Source organism: Vigna radiata, chromosome 7 (assembly GCF_000741045.1).
Source record: "Vigna radiata var. radiata cultivar VC1973A chromosome 7, Vradiata_ver6, whole genome shotgun sequence".
NCBI classification, from domain to species: domain Eukaryota; kingdom Viridiplantae; phylum Streptophyta; class Magnoliopsida; order Fabales; family Fabaceae; genus Vigna; species Vigna radiata.
In genome coordinates, this window is record NC_028357.1 from 55,468,859 (window position 1) to 55,484,025 (window position 15,167).

The 15,167-nt window shown below is 35.3% G+C and overlaps 3 protein-coding genes across 3 annotated transcripts; 2 read left to right on the forward strand and 1 right to left on the reverse strand.

Annotated features, from left to right (window-relative positions):
* Positions 1–1,108: 1,108 nt before the first annotated feature.
* On the forward strand, positions 1,109–4,843 carry LOC106768676 (aspartic proteinase Asp1-like). Its single transcript, XM_014653937.2, has 8 exons — positions 1,109–1,841; positions 2,100–2,217; positions 2,364–2,587; positions 3,347–3,571; positions 3,676–3,814; positions 4,034–4,234; positions 4,337–4,409; positions 4,492–4,843. Exons 1-8 carry the CDS (start codon positions 1,636–1,638, stop codon positions 4,599–4,601), a joined length of 1,296 nt encoding a protein of 431 aa, XP_014509423.1. The 5' UTR covers positions 1,109–1,635; the 3' UTR covers positions 4,602–4,843.
* Positions 4,844–4,882: 39 nt separating this feature from the next.
* Positions 4,883–6,440, reverse strand: LOC106768677 (NAC domain-containing protein 2). Its single transcript, XM_014653938.2, has 3 exons — positions 6,124–6,440; positions 5,761–6,038; positions 4,883–5,654 (listed from the first exon to the last, which is right to left on the reverse strand). Exons 1-3 carry the CDS (start codon positions 6,281–6,283, stop codon positions 5,205–5,207), a joined length of 888 nt encoding a protein of 295 aa, XP_014509424.1. The 5' UTR covers positions 6,284–6,440; the 3' UTR covers positions 4,883–5,204.
* A 4,000-nt stretch (positions 6,441–10,440) lies between these two features.
* LOC106766675 (protein FAR1-RELATED SEQUENCE 2-like) lies at positions 10,441–10,893 on the forward strand. The gene has a single exon (XM_014651386.1). It carries the CDS (start codon positions 10,441–10,443, stop codon positions 10,891–10,893), a length of 453 nt encoding a protein of 150 aa, XP_014506872.1.
* The last annotated feature ends 4,274 nt before the right edge of the window (positions 10,894–15,167 follow it).

Below are 15,167 nucleotides of genomic sequence, written 5' to 3' on the forward strand. Positions count from 1 at the left end.
TAATTTAAAAAAAGAGTTATGTTTAACTCAAATTAACATACATTGTTTCACTGTTAGTAACATATGTTAGTATTTTATATTAAATTTAATTCCTATATCTATTTCTCTTTCAATTTGTTTCAAATTTTTTAAAAATATAATATACGTTGAATTTTTTTAAATTTAAAAATAAAATATTTTTAGAAGAAAAAATGTTAAAAATAAATATTTTTTATAAGTCTAATTTCGATACATAAAAACATAAATTCTTTTAATCATTTTATATTTTATTTTTTTTTAATTTATTTTAATAAATTATTTTAAAAAATCAAATATATAAATGATTTTTTAAATAATTTTTAGTTTTTACCTCTAAAATATAATAAACACAATTCAGTTTAAAAAAATAGATTTTTCTCAAAAAAAACCATCTATTAAAAAATTAATAAGTTATTATTTTTATATAACCGTGTTAATATAAATAAATATTTTTGTATATAAAAACTTAATAAAAATACATATTATTTTATAAAATAAAAAAAATAAAGTATATATTAATACAATTACATAATTTAATTCATAAACGTATAACCAGTAAATATAATTAAGTTACAACGTCATTTAAACTAATATGTTAATTTAATTAAAAATAAATAAATATTATTAAGAATAAAATATCCACAGCTTACTTTAATCCATAAAATTTTATGAATATTTAATTTTGTAAACTTTTTAATAAAAGAATTTTTTTGTTCTATGTGTTTTTTTAGCTTTAATTTATAAGTATTAAAGTCAAAATAAACTAATTTAACAAGTATAATGGTAAGTAGAAATCCACGTACACTTTGACGGCGGTATGTAAGAAAAAAATAGAGAAATTAATAAGAATGTATAAGGTAAAATCAAAAATAAAGATTATTACATATTACGTGTGTTTATTGGTTTCACATGAAAAGGTAGTAATTTTTTCAAAGGACACCTATGAATGGTATATTAGAAACTAAAATATATATTTTTTTAAATGTAGAAATTAAAAGTTTGAGTTGTGTTTAATTATAAAAGTTAAAGAAGTGAATAAAAAATGTAAATGTTGCACTCAGAAAGAAGTTAAGATAAAATATATCAAGTTTTTGGCTGCAGTGTTGGAAGGAGACAAGAAAGAAGTTTCCCAGAAGCTATCGAAGACTTTCAAATCCTGAACGAATACACAACACAACAGTGTTTCCAGTTCCAGTTCCGATTTTTTCTTCATTTACTCAAAAGGGTTGTGATAATTTTTCTGGACAAAGTTCAGTGTTGATGCTTCATCAGGAAGAAAGGAACTAGAAGCTACAGCATGAGAAGCAATCCTACTTCCAATTCCAATGCCAAGGTTGTTCTGTTCTTTCCTCCTTCCTTAACACAAACCCAAACCCAATCCTAGGTTGTCACCTATATTCCCACAAACTAACACCAACAATTGAAGCAAAAGCAATACCCATGAATCCCATTCTTCATGGACAAGGGCAAAACCAATTCTTTCTACAAGAATCAAGAATTCTGATTTAAACTTAACCCCACCACCACTCTTTAGTTTCTTTCATCCATAGATTTAAAAACAAATAAACAAAATAATAAAAGAAAGAAGTTTTTGGTTGGATCTAGAGAGAGAAGAGGATGAAGATGGGAAAAGCAGAGATGCTGCTTGCAATGATGGTGTTGTTCAACGTGTCTTACTGTTCAGCTTGGTTTGGTAACAGACAAAAAAATGGAAGGAACTCAATTCTTCCAAGTCAAGCCACGTCATCATCATGTCCAAGACTGTTGAATCCTGCTGGCTCTTCTGTTGTGATCCCTCTTCATGGCAACGTTTATCCTGTTGGGTAGGTACATAACTTATTTACAAGTCTTCTTTCTCCGTTCTTCGTGTTGTTTCATGTTATGGGGTTCACTTGATGTTGTTATCTGCTTCAGAACTTTTCCAAAAGAGTATAGCAAAACAACTTTAGTTATTTGTTCCTAGCAAAAGTAGTCTTCTGTGGACATCTATAACTTGCTTTTTCTAATTAAAGTGAAACATCTTTAGGATATTGATATTCTAATATAAGCCATTTTTCTATTGTTGATTTCAATGTTTACAGGTTCTATAATGTTACTCTCAATATCGGTCAGCCACCAAGGCCTTATTTTCTTGATGTGGACACAGGTAGTGACCTCACATGGCTCCAGTGTGATGCCCCTTGCACCCATTGCTCTGAGGTACTGTTATCACTTCACTACCAATATGAAAAGAAAACCCCCCATCAATTAACTTTTTTGAATGTGACTGCAAAATGTTTTGAGATTGAAAAGCTCGTTCTTGCTTATTGCATTGGTTGAACTGAATTTGTTGCTTATTTTTCCAGACACCCCATCAACTCTACAGGCCTAGCAATGACTTTGTTCCTTGCAAGGATCCTCTTTGTGCATCATTGCAGCCCTCTGAAGACTACATCTGTGAAAACCCTGATCAATGTGACTATGAAATTAATTATGCAGATCAGTACTCAACCTTGGGTGTGCTTCTCAATGATGTCTACCTTCTTAACTTTACCAATGGAGTCCAACTTAAAGTTCGGATGGCACTGGGGTTAGTTTATTATGCAAGCTTTGTTTCACCTCCTCTCTACCATATTTCCTTTGTCTATGATTGTTTTCTTGATATACTAGCGTTTCTGCATGCTTGCTTTTTGAAAAGGCCTTCAGATAGAACATTCAGCAAAATGATTGTACCAATACAGATGAGAATGATATGGACATAAAATTGTTTGAAACCATTTGACAACTTATGTAGATAGGTTAAACATGGGTGCTGAAAAATCAGAACTTTAGAGTGGACCCTTGTGGCAACTTTACTAAACTCCATGATGTTGGATGATATCATTTTTTGTGCAAACACATACGCACGTACCACTTTTTCCTAAATCGTGTCAAATAAAAGGATTTGATGCAAATGCTAGGAATTGTAGGCTGTGTTACAGGATGTGCAGTTTCCTAAAAGCTGAACCAAACATGCATGTTATGTAAAACACTATTTACTAACAATTAAGAGATTCAAAATAATTAATGACAGAGAAGTTATGTTTTTCATGATACATTTTTCTTTCTGGGATGACTAAAGCTTTTTTCTTTTCATTTTCCAACAAGTTTCTTACGAGTTCAGCAATCCTAAGAATTAGAATATATTCTTATGAGTTTAAGTATTGCCATTGGCCAGAAAGGTTTCAGAAAATCACTCGTTCAGAATATTGTTGATCATGGCATCTTTACATTGCAATGTGTCGAGCATTTTTGTTGAGACATTCTGAGTAGTAAGCTAATGCAACTGTATTTTTATTCCTTTCTACAGGTGTGGATATGATCAAGTCTTCTCACCTTCTTCTTACCATCCCTTAGATGGAATACTTGGTCTTGGAAGGGGAAAGACCAGCTTGATATCCCAGCTGAACAGTCAGGGCTTGGTGCGAAATGTGATTGGTCACTGTTTAAGTTCACAAGGAGGAGGGTATATCTTCTTTGGAAATGCATATGACTCTGCTCGAGTCACATGGACTCCAATTTCATCACTAGATTCGTGAGTACACCTTAAGAAGTCACATCCTCGTTTTACATTTTCCACATGTTCTTAATGATTCATGGTTCTATGTACTTATTCAAATCTTGTGTGCTTTGTCTCAGCAAACATTACTCTGCAGGGCCAGCTGAACTCGTTTTCGGAGGAAGGAAAACTGGCGTTGGAAGTCTGACTGCTGTTTTTGACACGGGGAGTTCTTATAGTTACTTCAACTCTCATGCTTACCAAGCATTACTTTCTTGGGTCAGTTAAATGATTTTCACTGTATTCCCCGATTTGAAGTGTTTCAATAGGCATGGTGAAACATTTCTTTTATATGATCATGCAAGTTTTGTTGGAAAAATAATAAACTCAGTTCATTCTATGTTCATCAACATTTAGGTTGACAGTATTTATAATCTTGTGCGAGAAAATAATGGCAGGTTACTTAACATGGTAATTTGTTCGATTTTCCAAATGTAGCTGAAGAAGGACTTAACTGGAAAGCCCTTGAAAGCAGCACCTGATGATCAGACTTTACCTTTATGCTGGCACGGTAGAAGACCTTTCAGAAGCATACGTGAAGTCCGGAAATACTTCAAGCCCGTGGCACTTAGTTTCAACAGTGGTGGAAGAGTTAAAGCTCAATTTGAGATCGCTCCTGAAGCTTATCTCATAATATCAGTAAGTTCTACACTCTAACCTATCAAATATTTCTATTTTTCTCTACTTCTTTGCTGCTATACCAAGTAATGGATGTACTTCATGGGTCATATGTTTCTCCAGAACTTGGGAAATGTTTGTCTGGGCATTCTAGACGGTTCTGAAATAGGTTTGGAGGAACTAAACCTAATTGGAGGTAGGAATCTTTGTTCTACTGTTACCATCTCTTTTCTTCTGGTTCCCCATCTTTGTTCTACATTATTTTATTGTTTATGCAGACATATCCATGCAAGACAAAGTTATGGTATTCGAAAACGAGAAGAAGTTAATTGGTTGGGGACCTGCAGATTGCAGCCGAGTTCCAAAATCCAGAGGTGTCAGTATTTGATCATTTAAAAAAAAAAAAAAAGAGTTCAATCATGCATATAAGGTTGTTGTTCCATAATCTAGGATGTCGGTTATATTGGAACATGTTAAGGAGGTCCATCATTTATTGTTGTATTGTAATGGTGTAACATTGTGATTCCCGAAGTAATTAGTTATCGTATTACATCAGTTAGCATTTAAAAGTAAAACACGATGAAAGTTGATGCAGTATGGACCACAATAACACAAGTTTAGTTTCAAGTAGATGAGATGAAACCCTACATTTCAATTTTCAATTGCTGCTTAGTCTGAAAAATTAAAAAAATATAATATAATATTAAAAGAATCCAAATGCAATAGCATCGGAACTACAATTTTCTAACACAACTCCTAACATAACTAACGGATCTTCATTCTTCATTCTTCACCCAGTGGAGATCAATTTTCTTGGTTTTATTTAGTTACAGTATACCTGATCTCTCATTTTTCCTTAGGAACCAATACCAGTTAAACTCAACAGCACGTGTGGTAGTTAGTGCCGCACGATTTAATGCTTTTTTTTTTTTTTTCTTTCGGCTTTGAACGAATTTTATAAATAAATGTGAGACCCTTGTTTCCTAAAAAATTAAAATGTCTTCGGAAGGTACGCGAACATATCTTGCCACGTCGAGGGCTGGTTCATTTGGAACTGGGCCTGAGGGGCAAAAGCGTCATCTGCTGACAGCTCCATGAAATTAAAATCGTAGCCCGAAACCAGGTCCGGGCCCAACTCCAGGTCGTTCCACTTGGGCTCGCTCTGCACCTCCTTCTCGCAGGTGCCGTCCGGTGAAACCACGTGCTCGGAGCAGCTAGAGTCCGTGTTTAACCTCGGCACGGAATCCGACGTGTCCATGTACAATTGGTTGTTCCTGAAATGATCGTGGCCGTACATCTGGATCTCAGGCTTCATCTCGTGTTGGAACAGAACCTCCTCCGGTAATTTCGCCGGTTTCTGTTCCACCACCCCGTCGACATTATTGTACTTCTCAATCTTCCCTTTCTTGTTGTAAATTCGACATAGCACCCAATCATCAAGCTGCAATTCCAACAGACAGACACAATCGTTACAAAAGTTTAACGAATTATAATGAAGCAAAATTAAACAAAAAAAGAAGAAGAAGGTAGTTGTTATCAGGACATACCCTCAAATTGTTGTTTTTCTTGGAGGCAGATCTATCGACGTTGGCTAAGCGATATTCGTGCATGATCCAATTTGTCTTAACCCCTTTCGGAGCTTTCCCCGCGTAGAACACAAGGGCTTTCTTAATTCCACGGGCTTCCGGTTTTCCAATCGGTTTATCGGCTCCGGTGGCCTTCCAGTACCCGGTTCCAGCAGCCCGGTTCGGTCGTGAACCGTTTGGATATTTTCGGTCACGAGGGGAGAAAAAGTACCACTCTTTCTCACCGTAAAGAGCCATGTCTGCACAGAGAAAAGAAGAAGGGTTATTCCATGACGAATGGAAGTTGTTTGTTAGTTGAATGATGGTTAAGAAAAAGGGTGGTACCTGGAAGCTGCCATGGATCAAACTTATACAAATCGATTTCTTTGATGATGGGAGCGGCAATGGACTGAGCAGCACACTTTCTACACAAGTAGTGATTCACGAGTTCATCGTCGGTGGGGTGGAATCTAAACCCAGGTGGTAATTCCAATTCTCCTTGCATTCGTGGTTGCTCTCTTCTCTAGTTTGTGTCTCTGTTCTTACTATCCCTGGCTGTAGTTTTTGTGTGTGACTTGAAACTTGAGAAAAGAAAGGTGAGGTTAAGCTTTATAGGACGCGAGAAAGGCTTTATTTTCACACGTGCGTGGAGGGAGGCGGTACGTAGGGTAGACAAGTCCTTCAAACTTCGAACCTGGTCTCGGCTCCAACCTATAAATGTAACCGCAGCCGATACGTGGCACATCCTGAGTGGAGTATGCGTTTGAGGGAGCCACCTTCGCCTCATTTTGTCACTGCTTCCGTCACCGCCCCACCCGGTTCTGGTCAAATCGTTGACTGCTCACTCTCTATCTGGTCGACACCATGTGGACCCAACTTTTATTCCTCCGCCCAACTGTTCCGCGCCACGTGTATCACTTTTGAACGTTCTCAAAAATACCTTAAAATTTTCTGAAATAAAAATGAAAAACCATTTTCTTAATAAACACACTCTGATAAACTAACAATAGTTGCAAATCTCGAAGAATATTCTTTTCCAGAACACAATTTACTGAAATTGGTACAACTCTTCAGTAATGCTTTGACTATTAGGTGCGTGCCACACATTTTGATGAAGAGTTAGTGACATATTTTTCCAATGCACACACACAATCAAGACAGCAATGTGCACACAGATTTTAGGCGTGCGTATATATATCTTCTACAGAAGTTTTCAGTAAAAAAAAAAACACATAACAAAACATCAAATGATAACAAAATTATTGTCGGGGAAATTTAAGGTTGTTGTAGCACTAATTAAAAAATGGAAAGAGGTAAAAAAATTGGATAAACAGTTATGGAGAGTTGCATGGAATATGTTTTTTATTTAGGTAGAAGATTGTGATGGAAAATGGATTGAGAAACAGTAAAAATGAATGTGACGTGGTTGGTGAGGGTGGTGGATAAGGACGTTGGTCTGAGGGTGGAAGCTACCAGGATGTTACCTCGTAGTAGATTGATGAAGACCATTCCACAGAATTGGTTGGTTTTGTCAGGAATCATTTTCATCTTTTGGCCCTTGGGATTCAATTCAAACCTTTTTCTTCCCATGTCTTCAATCAAGTTGTCGTCCTTTTCCTTTTCTTTCAACTTGGCCAGCTTGGATCCACCTTTTACTTTTATCTCCTCTTTTTCCCATAAAAAACTAGTAATTAAATGTAGCAGAATGTCATTCAAACTGTAGACCCAATTGCATTAAGTATTAAAAAACAGTGAGATTATGTTGTGGAAGATAGTTGACGTGTATAAAAAAAAAAAAATTTAAATTAAATAATGTAGAGTGAGTGTGAACAGGTAATAGATATGAATTTACTGACTAACTGTTGACTTAAAATAATGAGTGATTAAAAAGATTGGGACCCTTTGTTTTTGTCAGATATGAAAAAGATTGTGTCCATGTTTTGGAGTTTGAAACTTGAGCACCAAGTTTTGTTGCTCCATACATAATGATAGTAGATGTTGGCCGCCGTCTATTTAGTGGACCAATAAAATATAAAATATGTTTAAAAGTAAATAAAGGCATTGTCTAATGAACATGGTTAAGAAACATCTTTGTCAGTCGTGAACCTACTTATATTCAACACACCCTACTGGTCCCATTTTGTTGTCTTGTAACTCTGCCACCTTCTACGAACCTTCTTCATACTTCACATTACTTTTCTACACCACAGACATTCCCTTCAAATGGGCTAGGATAGGACTCCTTTTCGCAAATGGGCTAGCTTCTACTTGGGTTTCAGTTCGTTCATATATGTTGAATCCATCAAGAACTTCTTCCTATTTTTTTGGTAACCTTTTTTCATGATTTGCATATATAGAAAGAGAAAAAGAAAAAAAATCATAATAAAAATTACATATATATATATATATATATATATAAATTAATAAGTATATTACTCAATTAAATTATGTATTTAAAAAATTATAAAATAATCTTAATTTGAAATATTCTTCCTAACTTTCAGAATATTAACGATCATTCTTTTCATTTTTCGCCGTAACTAAATATACTTAAACTATAAGACCGAAAAAAGAATAGTAGAAGATGTTATACATTTAAAGTTAATAGATAGTTTTGCGGACCTAAAGGCATAGGAGCTATAATTATAAGAATTAAAAAATAATTTTAAAAAATTCTTAAAATGCATATCTTAATTTTAAAATATCACTTTACTGCGTCAATATGCTCCAAAAGGAGTTTTATACAAAGAATTAAGTTTTAGAACCTTGCCAAGAACTTCTTTGTACTTATAAACATTATGAGTTCGTTTTCTTTGCTTTTTTTTAAACAAATACTATTTAATAACAAAATAATTTTTATTTTGTTTATGTATTTGTCTAATATACTTATTTTAAAACAAGTATTTTTTTTTTTAAAGTTTGATATTAAAAAAAAGTAATTTAAAAAAAATATTTTAAATTGAAACAAAGTAGTTGAATGTGAGCCAACATATAATTTGTAGAATAATAGACAACCTTTACGAATATTTGCTTTAATTAATGGAAGTTGATTTCTGATAAGACGGCCTTAAACAACTGGCTTTAATTCTGATATGCTTTGTTTGGCTCTTGATTTACTTTGATACTTCTACTGTATTAGGAACATGATCGTGAATTAAATTAAAGGTAAGAAAAGATAACGAAGATATGTTTGGAAAGGAGAGTCAACGTGAGGAAGAGAGTGAGTGAGTGAATGGAAAAAATATGTAATGTTATTTGGATTAAAAAAAATTAATGGATGGAATATGTCATAAATTAAAATAAAAGTTTTAAGTGGTAAAAATAGATAATTATTAATTTGCAATTTAAATTTAAGTAGTAAAAATTATATCAAAATGAAATTGATATTATTAATAATAATTAAAGTTAAAACTGAAAAAATAAAAAGAAATTTTATAAAAGGCATTGTTAGAAATAAGTTTCAAATAAATTTTTTAAAATAATAATTTGTATTTTAAAAAAATAATTTTTAAATTAAATAATATAGAGTGAGGGTGAAGGTAATATAATTTTTAGCAACATCCTCAACAAATTGTTGGGTGGTACAAGGATCATCACTTATCCTATTCATCATGGCTGCCTGCACATTCCCAGTCGGATCAGGAATCAATGATGAGGAACTATCACATTTCTTCAAGAATGATTGGAGGTCTTCGTCGTCAATTTCAAGACCTTCCCAAGCATCCATGGTCTTCTTACCTGAAAGAATAATATAATTTAATAACCAGAGATATTAAGTTTGAAACTGGAAATCGTGTAGTGAAGAATACACATTACTTCGAGTGTTTTGGAATTTTGTAATTCGATTTACATTCAAGGTGACTTCGTTGGGCTTAATGTGTTGTCGTATATAAAGAGCAAAAAAGTTGATAAATAAATGTTATTAAATAAATACTTTAACATTCAATTATTTATGTTTGATTTGACATTCAATTAAAATAATACTTTAACATTGAATACCACTGACCTTGTAAACCTTTATCATGCATTTAATGAAGGAGATTTTATGGAAATGACACTGCAGATTGCTTTTTCACACATCGTCCCACGCATTAGGAAAACTTTTTGCTTATTTAGTGAAAGTTGCATTTAATGTGTGCAAAATTATACTTACTTATACCCTCCACCTTTTCCTACCTAATATATGACATGCATTAAATGTTGCTTCCCGCCTTAAACACCGTATACCGTAGTATTGATTTCTTTCTCTGTATTAATTGCGTTTATCTTAAACCATTTAAGTTTGAATATCTCATCCTTCTTTAATACTTGTGTTGGTTCTCACCAGAAATCCCCTTTGAAGTGAAGTACAAAAGAATTTAAATGCATAGTGTGGTTGATGGTGGTTAGTTAGAAGCATAGCAAGAACATTAAAATAAGAGTATATTGAAGCATTGAAGGCCTTCAACTGGAAGTCTACATGTAAGTACGGTCCATCCACCAAATTTCGAAAGTCTTCTATTATCTTAAATTTATTGGTTGAACTATTTCTTACAACGTGGTTTGATATATTTATGACTTCCATATCTATCAGTTGCTTTGTTTAGTTCTTTAATTTTTTAAGCAATCTACCTAGGTAATACATTCATTGAAGGGATGCACAGTTGTCGACATTAAATGACTATGGATGGTGAAAGCATTGACGAATTTAATACCGTAGATCAAAGTTTTTCAGATATCGTCCCAACTTTGAACATGTGTTTTGACACTATGGAAGAAGCAAGGAAATTTTATTGTGATTATGGAAAAAGATGTGGTTTTGGTGTTCGAACAAGAACTTCAAAGAAGGACAACAATAACCAAGTGTATTACTTGAGATTAGTATGTTCAAGGGAAGGTAGATATGTTTCTAACATTCGTCCTGAAGTAAAAACTCTACCTAGTCAAACTAAACAATGCCATGCTGGAATCACATTTGCTCGAAAAGATGACAAATGGGTTGTTAGGACTGTTATTGTAGAGCACAGTCATGAGCTGTGTCCACAAACCTCCAATCTCATTTGTGGCAATAAAAAATTGAACATGCAAGCGAAACACACGTTGGAAGTTAACGATGACGCTTTGGTGTACGTATAAACAAAATTTTTCTTAGCATGGTCAGTGACGCTGGTGGATATGAAAATATGGAATTTATGGAGAGAGATGCTAGAAAATTCATCGGTCAACATAGAAGGTCAGTTTGTAAGGAGGGGGATGGTTAGACGCTACTACGTCACTTTTCAAAAATGAGAGACCTCAATAACGATTTCTTCTACGAACTAGAAATGGATGAAGGAAATAGAATTACTAGTGTATTTTGGGCGGACGCTAAAAGCCGAGCTGCTTGTGAAGAATTTGGTGATATGGTGTTTTTTGATACTACTTATTTAACAAACAAATATGACATGTCATTTGCTCCATTTGTGGGAGTGAACCATCATGGACAATCCATCTTACTTGGTTGTGGATTACTTTCATCAGAGGACACTACGTCATTTGTGTGGTTATTCCAGACTTGGTTAAGATGTATGGGCAACAAGGCACCAGACAGTATTGTTACAGACCAGTGTAAGGCAATACTAATGCAATTAAAGAAGTATTCCCCAGAACAAAACATAGGTGGTGTTTGTGGCACATAATGAAAAAGATACCCGAAAAACTGCAAAGTTATAAAAATCATGTTGCTATCAAGAACGATGTGAAAGTGCTTGTATATGACTGTTCTTCCACATGTGACTTTGAAATGGGTTGGAAAGAAGTACTCAGGAAACACAACTTAGAAAATAATGAATTGTTAGGAAATTTGTACGATGAGAGACACATGTGGGTGTCTTGCTACTTGAAAAATCATTTTTGGGCGGGTATGTCCACAACTCAAAGAATTGAGGGAATGAATGTTTTTTTTGATGGATTCATCAATTCGAGTACGACACTTCAACAATTTGTGGTTCAGTATGATAATGCTCTTAAATTCAAAGCCCAAAAAGAAATAGAAGCAGACTTCTCTTCCCTCAATACAACGGTTGCCTGTGGGTCTCAATCACCTATTGAACGACAATTTCAAGTTGAGTACACACGCAAAATTTGAGGAAGTACAAAATGAGTTTCGGTCAAGGATGAATTGTTTCATCAAAGACACGATCAAGGACTGTATTTCTAACAAGTACACGATCAAAGAAGAGTGCATGTGGGATGGAAAATGTTCCGCCAAATATTACGATGTTGAATTTGATCCTCTAACAAAGGAAACAACTTGCTCTTGTCTACTATTTGAGTTCAGAGGTATTATTTGTAGGCATTGCCTATTGGTTCTCGGTCAGGAAGATGTGCAAAATGTCCCCGCCAAATACGTGCTCCCTCGTTGGAGTAAAAATATCATAAGAAAGCACACACTGATTAGGGCAGGTTACAGTTCTTTGCATCAGGAACCCTAGATGCAAAGGTACCAAATGTTGTGTAAGCGGTTCTATGACATAGCTGAGGCTGCTTGTGAATCTCAAACAGCGTGTAATGAATTGGAAAAAGAATTGAATTATCTTGGTAAAAAGTTTGGAGTCAATACATCAGTAAGAAATAACATAGTAAGTGAGGACGGACAACTCAAGTATGAAATTCCAGTTACCGGTAGTCCATCGTACACCCCATGTGGAAGTAGTGATGTACATGTTCGGAGTCCTGTGGTGGTGAAGCGTAAAGGCCGACCAAGAACTAACAGATTGAAGTCAACTGTTGAAACACTAAGCAGAAAAAGGAAAATCACTTCAAGGAAACATGCTTCAACAACAACGCTTCAACAAAATGTGAGTACTATGATTCATGTTAATCTATAATTAGGCCTTTTTTATGTCACACGGTGCTCATATATGTTGCTTTCTGATCACATGAAACAACTAACTCTACTATTACACAATCTGAAGAGATCCTTCGTTATTCAAACGAATCGCAACAAGTTTCACAACTATCTGAAATGCCTCCACTTGGCTTTATGTCATTGTTATCTACTGTTCATAATAATTTTGATAACTCACTTTCATGATGTTTTGTTAATATTAGATCATCTTTTGTTGTGATATATTTTTCAAAACTGTTTTGCACACTTTTGACAGGTTAATGTTTGGAATAACATTATGTTAGACAAATTCAATGCTCTGGTAATCGATTACAATGGCAGTTGTAATCGATTACAGCCGCATGACAACAAACAGATGAAGTGGCGCTGCAGACACAATTAATTACCTTCATCAGTTCTTCATAACTTCCACCACCCAGTTTTAAAATCACGGCCACTCTAACCGTTACCCACCTCACCCACTACCCCATTACCTATTAATTATGGTTATAACCAACTTGGCAAAAGGAAAACGTTACTCACTGCAAATTAATCACAACTTCAATTTATCATTTCAAAACCCTAAAGACCGTCAATGGCGGATCGTGCACAGAAGAAACGACGGGCATCCTCTTCCAAAGGGGGATCTCGAAGTCGCCCATCACTTTCCCCTCCACTGTCGCCACCATTAACATGTAACAAAATGTTTTCTAACGACGAGCAATACGAAAGGTTCGCTGCACATTTCTGTCAGCGTCAAATCCTTGAAGGGAAGTACCTTGACGACGTGTTTTCGGAAGCTGGAGAATTCGAATTCTTCGACATTTTGACCAAGGCTGGGCTAAGTCAATTTGTTGCTTTCAGACGCCACTACTACCCCGAATTAGTTCGGGTTTTTTACAACAATATGTGTATATCAGACTCTGGAGTAATTCGGAGCGAGGTTAAGCATGTGAAAATGACAATCAAACCTAGTCTTTTTCATAAACTAACTTCAATTCCTTGCGTTGGTGTTAATTTTGAAGGACATGTAGTTGATGAGTGGAAGGAGGAATACAATTCTCTTACTGCTAGGCAAATGATTCGTAAACCAGATCCACGACCACTCAATAAAGGAAGACTAACGGCAGGGCGTATGAAGTTCGAATGTAGACTACTTCATTATGTAATCTGTCGCATCTTACTTCCTCGATCAACCAATGTTGCACAGGCAAAGGAGGAGGACATTATGTTGATGTGGGCAATGATGAATTCTCTAGAGATTAACTGGGGCCATGTCATTCGAAACAGGATGAAAATGGCTACAGGGGACAACGCCCAACTCCCATATTCGCATGTAATTACCACCTTCTTGGAACACTTCGGTGTCCCTACAGAAACTGACCCTTTCGCCGAAGTCAAGGATAAACAGAGGATTGGTTACGATGTTTTTACAACCATGGGTTATGAAAAAAACGCTGAAGGAGTATGGGTTTACAAAGATGATGTACACATTCATGAAGAAGAAGATAATGAAGAAGCAAATGATGGTAACTTTGCACAAGAAGAAAGACAAACGTCTCCAACACCAGATGAATCATCTTCTGCCACATTGACCAAATTAATGACACAGATAAAAGATCTCCGCATGTTCCTGGGCAATAGATTAGAAACAATTGAAGGTCGAGTTCAAAGTGTGGAGGAACACCTTATTAACCTGCGCAGCGAACGTCATTCGACTTCTTAGATTAAATTACATTGTTGGCTGTTGTCTTACCTTTCTTTTCAGAACATGTTCTTTTGTTCACTTTTGTTAAGTGTTTAAATTAGTGTATATTGCTTTTATTATTGTTATCTGTTCTCAGTAAACTTCATTACCAATTCGAATTGTGTTGCATATTGAAGTTCAAACATATACTATTTAAAACTCTATCTTAACAAATACAAAAGACAAGGTAGTACATTAAAAAATTTCAAATAAAATGCAGTAAGGAAAACACGTAATGAACATAGACCTGGAAAATAACCAAGTCCTGACCAACATGACACTGGGGAGCCCCCTCTAGCAGGGGCAGGGAGCAGCGTTGGATTTTTGGTACACATGCCATTATAATCGCTTACAGCAGGACTGTAATCGTTTACACAGGCAAACACTGAACAGAGACTTGGAAAATAACCAAGTCCTGACCAACAGGACACTTGGGAGCCCCCTCTAGCAGGGGCAGAGAGCAGCGATGGACTTTTGGTACAAATTGTAATGTAATCGCTTACACCAGTACTGTAATCGTTTATACAAGCAAACACTCAAAAGAGACATGGAAAATAACCAAGTCCTGACCAACAGGACACTTGGGAGCCCCGTCTAGCAAGGGCAGGGAGCAGCGGTGGACTTTTGGTACAAATTGTAATGTAATCGCTTACAGCAGGACTGTAATCGTTTACACAGGCAAACAATGAACATAGACCTGGAAAATAACCAAGTCCTGACCAACAGGACACTGGGGAGCCCCCTCTAGCAGGGGCAGGGAGCATCGTTGGACTTTTGGTACACATGCCATTGTAA